The sequence below is a fragment of the Nanorana parkeri genome, unplaced genomic scaffold (assembly GCF_000935625.1).
Source record: "Nanorana parkeri isolate BGI_ZX_2015 unplaced genomic scaffold, ASM93562v1 scaffold716, whole genome shotgun sequence".
Classification (NCBI taxonomy): domain Eukaryota; kingdom Metazoa; phylum Chordata; class Amphibia; order Anura; family Dicroglossidae; genus Nanorana; species Nanorana parkeri.
In genome coordinates, this window is record NW_017306984.1 from 433,959 (window position 1) to 439,958 (window position 6,000).

Here is a 6,000-nt window from a genome sequence, read left to right on the forward strand (position 1 = left end):
TAAGCAGCACCATACAGTCACCTGGTAGGTAATTGACAAAAACGCACACCTAGGCCGGGTCTTTTATGTTTATTAAAGTAAAGTTTATTATGTTTATCCTATTAGATTGTAAGCCCTCACGGGCTGGTCCTCCTTTCCATCTTGTCTTGAATTGTATTGTAATTGTCATGTCTTCCTTCTATTGTAAAGCGCTGCGCAAATTGCTGGGGTTATATAAATCCTGTATAATAATAACAATAATAATAATAATTAAAGTATAAGTGGAATGCTGGACGCCAATGTGACCTAGAATCATAAGGTCACATGATGACATCATGGTGGCCTCAGGCACATGCTTCCTGCGACAAAGATGTCACCAGTTTTAAGTAAATTGCACATATTGTACATCCTTTGTGTTTGAGTGACACATGCTCAGGATTTTTGCTGTGTAAATAAATGCACAATAAAACCTACTAGAACATGACAATGGGCCTGATGTATCAAAAAAGTGCACAAAAGCTAACATTTTTCTTTTTCCCGACGTGTCTTTCAGCTTCCAGTCCAACAGTCAAAAAAAAAACAAGCGAGTCGCCCTTGGAAATGTTTATTTTCAGCACACTTTCACACATCGGGCCCTATGTGACTGTGCCAGACATCATGCGTGTAGCACTATAAAGGTGTTGTGTGATGGGCAGCTACTATTACCCATCCGCAGTCAATGGCATCAAGTGACAATAGGATTTGTGATCCCATACCTACTAAACCATCTACTATGCAAACGCGATGGATGTATCGGTGACAAAATACGCATGTTTGGATTATAGCATGGAGGAGATAAGGGTATAAAGTACCAGTCAGCTGTTCCGACCAGTAGCACATGGCTAAATGCCAGTTGTAGCGCACAATAGTAGTTAAGTTGCAGCTGCCAACATTTTAAAATAGTTTCCAGGGACACTTTACTGCCCATCTGCTATACGTAAATCCCAAGCAGTTTTTAAATGGAGTCCCACTGAATGGTATAGGCACCTGCTGCACTTCAATGAGACTGGGAAAGTGGTGATGGGTATGTAAACCCCCTGCAGGGCTCTACTCATAGGGCTATGAGTAGAGCCCTGCAGGGGGGTTACATACTGGGAAGTGGGTATATTTCCAATACACCTGATGTCCACTGTCACCACCCCAAAAAATGTACAGACCCCCTAATAGTGTATAATATTTTATAGTGATGATGCATGGAATGAGTGTTCAGTGTAGGAGATCTGATTGGTATTTTACATGCTTTAGTTGTATTTTACTTCACATCTTCATGCTGATAGAGGTGTTCAGCAAAGTGACAGGGGCAGTGATAATGACACTGGGCAGCGGGGGACGGGGGATGGGGTGCGATTTAGGAATATAATACTTGTCTTCAGTAAGTGATATATGTCTGGGGTGTCAGTTATCATATATTCAGACTGGCTCTGAAGGCCACAGAGGGTACACAAGGACTCACAGCAGATTTGGGTATATAAAGGAGACCTGAGCCAGGACCGTCCATACCTGGCTGGGGTGTATTCCAAATGAAATGAACAAAGAGGCGCCTTATCATGCGGTTGGTATTTATTAAAAACTAGGAACATTTCCAGGGTCAAACCAGAACTGTCTCTGGAAATCAGAGGCAGATGGCAGCTATGCAATACATACTAACATGTGTGATAATACTCATTACTAATGACAACTGGAGACATTTCTAAGGACAGACTTGGTGTATCCCCGGAAATCAATGACAGATGGCGTTTGTGCAACCAAGTTATGATAATACTGGTTATTACTGTACATTGGAAATATTTCCAAGGACAAGCTTTGGACTATGTCAGAAAATGAGGGCTAGATATGAAACATTCGATCATGATACTATTGAGTATTACTGAAATTTGGAGACACTTCTAGGGACAAGCCTTGGAGTGTCTAAAGAAATGAAAGGCACCTATGCAATCAATACTGGCATTTGGACACTATTTGTTATTACTGAAAATTGGAGATGCTTCCAAGAACAAGGCTTGGACTATGTCACAAAATCAGATACAGATGGCACCTATGCAATAAACCGTGACTTTTACAATATTATTGGTTGTTACTGAAACATTTCCAGGGACAAGCCTTGGACTATTTCAGAAAATCAGAGATAGACGGTGCCTATGCAATCAGTACTGGCATTTATGATACAATTGGTTAATACTGAGCATTGGAGACATTTCCAGGGACAAGTATTGGACCATTTCAGAAACTATGTGCTAGATGGCACCTATGCAATCATTACCGGCATTTATGGTGCTATTTATTATTACTGAACATTGGAGATGTTTCCAGGGACAAGTATTAGACTATTTGAGAAAATCAGAGACTGATGGCACCTATGCAATAATTAGTGACATTTACAATATTATTGGTTGTTACTGAAACATTTCCAGGGACAAGCCTTGGACTATTCCAGGAAATCAGAGATAGATGCCGCCTATGCAATCAATACTGGCATTTATGATGGTATTGGTTTTAACTGAACATTGGAGATGTTCCTAGGGGCGGTCTAAGACTTACAGATAGCTGCCACCTATGTAATAATTAGTAACATTTATAATATTGGTTATTACTGAAACAGAGACATTTCCAGGGACAAGCCTTGAATTCCTCTCAAAAATCAGTGACAGAGGACACCTATGCAATCAGTACTGACATTATGCTACTATTGTTTGTTACTGAAAACTGGAGATGTTTCCAAGGACAAGCCTTGTATTATTTCAGAGAAGAAGATATACATGGCATTTATGCGACCAATGCTGGTATGTCTGATAATATTGTTAATTGGTGAAATTTGGAGTCATTTCCAGGGGCAATTCTTGGACTATCCCTGGAAATAAGAGATAGATGGCACCTATGCACTCAATACCATCATGTATTATACTATTGGCTATTACTGAGCACTGGAGATGTTTCCAGGGACAAGCCTTGGACTATTTCAGAGAATAAGACATAGATGGCACCTATGCAATCAATACCATCATGTATTATACTATTGGTTATTACTGAGCACTGGAGATGTTTCCAGGGACAAGCCTTGGACTATTTCAGAGAATAAGACATAGATGGCACCTATGCAATCAATACCGGCATGTATGATACTATTGGTTATTGGTGAAATTTTGAGTCATTTCCAGGGGCAGTCCTTGGACTATCCCTGGAAATAAGAGATAGATGGCACCTATGCAACCAGTACTGGCATGTATGATACTATTGGTTATTACTGAGCATTGGAGACGTTTCCAGGGACAAGCCTTGGAATATCCTGGAAATGTCTCCAAATTTCACCAATAACCAATAGTATCATACATGCCTTTTATCTCTTATTCTCTGAAATAGTCCAAGGCTTGTTCCTGGAAACATCTCCAATGCTCAGTAATAACCAATAGTATCATACATGCCAGTATTGATTGCATAGGTGCCATCTATCCCTTATTTCGACCAGCCTTGGACTACCCCTGGAATTCAGAGATAAATGGCACCTATGCAATCAATACCGGCATGTATGATACTATTGGTTATTGGTAAAATTTGGAGACATTTCCAGGGAACAGCTTGGACTGTCCCTGTAATTCAGAGATAAATGGCACCTATGCAATCAATACTGGCATGTATGATATCACAGGTTATGACTGAAAACCAGGGACAAGCCTAGAGAAGCATGCTCTGCTCCTCGGGGACAGATGGCACCTCTCCAGGCAGTGCCCTGTATGTGGCAAGCCCTGTACCCCATCTCAGCCATACAGAAGACACAGGTCCATGGCTGTTGACTGCCTGGAGCTCCATATGGCTCATACAAACAGACTCCGTCCATGCAAGTGCTGGGAGAAGGCAAGAACTCTCCCAAGACAAAGAAGCTCCCCCGGTGCCACCTGTAGCTCCCCGGGAACGGCATCTTAGTACATTGTATTCAGAGACCGGGGGAGGGGGGGTTGTTACTTGCCTCTGTCTTGGTGATTCGGTGCCTGGCCAGCTTCACCACGGCGAAATTCCCTTTGCCTAAAGTGCGTTCTATGTCATAGAATCCGACCCGGACAGGACCCCTCTGTACATGCCTCTGACAATCCGCCATGACCATGCTGGGACCCAGGGCAGTGAGATCCAAAGAGCAACAGACATCAACCGGCACGATCACACCCCCCTCCAGAGCCCAGCCCGGCACACCGTGTCCCTAGCACAGCGGGCTGTCCATGCCTGGCACGGCTCTCATTCTGCAGCCTGGCTGACCCTAACCGGGAAGGGTGCACACACAGGAGACTGCCAGTTGGAGACCAGGCTGCGCTCTTCACGTGACATAGAATAGGAAAGACTTCATGGCAGTGATCCCCCCTGACAGCAGCGTGACAAGCTGGCGGACACCGGCGCTGGCATTGTCTTCAATAGTCAGTTTAATCCAATGGAGGGCTGCGCACAGCCCGGGTGTGATCACAGCTCTGGCGGAGTGTCACGCTCAGAGGAGTGGAGGCAGCTGTGCAGGAAACCAGCGAGCGGCTCTGTGCAAAGCTCTGCCGCTTGCACAAGGCATCATGTTCTCAGGGTTGACGTCCATTGACGTCAGAGCCACAGGAGGTCTCCTGGGCGGGGCTTCCCGGCCTCTCTCTCTCTCGCTTTTTTTTCCTACCTTCTTCACAGCTCGCTTGCCAAATAGGTTACCCCTGGCAACCAGAGCCGGCTCTGACGTCAGCAGCCCTTCTGCACAAGCTGTCAATCAAGACTAGAGCGAGGGAGATACACAGAGAGAGGGAGAGAGAGGAGAGCGAGAGAGTGCAGATGGGGCTGCCTGTTAGCAGAGGTCACAGTCAGGGAGAAGCTCATTACAGGAATCAGATCAGGGAATTGCAGACACGCAGTAAGCCAGATCAGCACATACTGTGCTAGACCACTGAAGTAATGTGTCACCTACCTGTATGACCAGGCAGAATCTATGGGAGTGCCAGGAACGAGAGAGAAAAAAGGAGAGAAAGAAGAGGAGAGAGAGAGAAAAAAAAAGAGAAGTGAGAGAGAGAAGAAAAAGAGGAGAGAATAAAAAAGGTGCGAGAAGACAGAAAGAAGAGAAAAGAGAGCTGAAAGAAGAGCGAGACAAGAGAAGAGGAAATATGCAGAAGAGAGCTAGAGAAAGGAGAAAGAAAATACAGACAGGGGATATGAGAGATAAGAGAGGGGAGATGTGAGAAAGAGGACAAATAAGAGGAGAGAAGTGATAGAGAAAAAAGAGCGAAGAGAGAAAGGAAAGAAGGGAGGAGAGAGAGAGAGAGAGAGAACAAAGAAGAAGCAAGGAGAGAAAGATAGCAAAAGGGGAGAGTAAAGAGATAGTAGCGAAGAGAGATAGAGAAGAGAGAGGAGATAAGAGAGAAAGGAAAAAGAAGAGAGAAGTAAAAGCGGAGAGAGAGAAAGAAAACAGAAGAGTGAGGGAGAGAATAGAGAGAGAGAGAAAAAAGAGCAAGGAAAGAAAACAGAGGACAGAGAGAACAGAGAAGCACGGAGAGAAGTGAGAGAGCAGATAAGCGTTGAGTAGGATATACACGGTTAGAATTTTGGACAAACTGAATCAATTTCAGAAAGTGAAATTGATGATTAATTTTCACCACAGTTAAGAAAAAATTTGAAGCAGCATGTTGTAGATGTTTTCTCCATTGAATGAAATTCTCACAGTGAATGTGGTGTTTGTTCAGAAAACTGCATTCATTACAAACTCAAATGTTAAATGAAAATCAAACTAAATTTCAAATGAAAATTGCGACGTCTCTGATGGTATTATTAAACCCTCCAATGGGATTTTTTGTACGAATGTTCGTGAGAAAATCCACCTGTGTATACCTTTCTTTAACAAAAGAAGAGAGAAAAGAAAGAGTTGAAGAAGAGAGAGGTGCATTGCAACATGGCTCCATTTCCATGAATTGCATAAAGCAGGCCTATTATAATAATAAATAAAAAAAAGAAAATGTTAGAATTTTGAATTTTGCT

The 6,000-nt window shown here is 43.2% G+C and overlaps 1 protein-coding gene across 1 annotated transcript in view; it reads right to left on the bottom strand.

Annotated features, from left to right (window-relative positions):
• SIK2 (salt inducible kinase 2) overlaps positions 1–4,213 on the bottom strand; it is a 153,570-nt gene extending 149,357 nt beyond the window's left edge. The window contains exon 1 of the mRNA XM_018564031.1: positions 3,980–4,213. Coding sequence (XP_018419533.1) covers positions 3,980–4,114 — 135 coding nt within the window. The 5' untranslated portion in view covers positions 4,115–4,213. The remainder of the gene's footprint in view (positions 1–3,979) is intronic.
• Between the last annotated feature and the right edge of the window lie 1,787 nt (positions 4,214–6,000).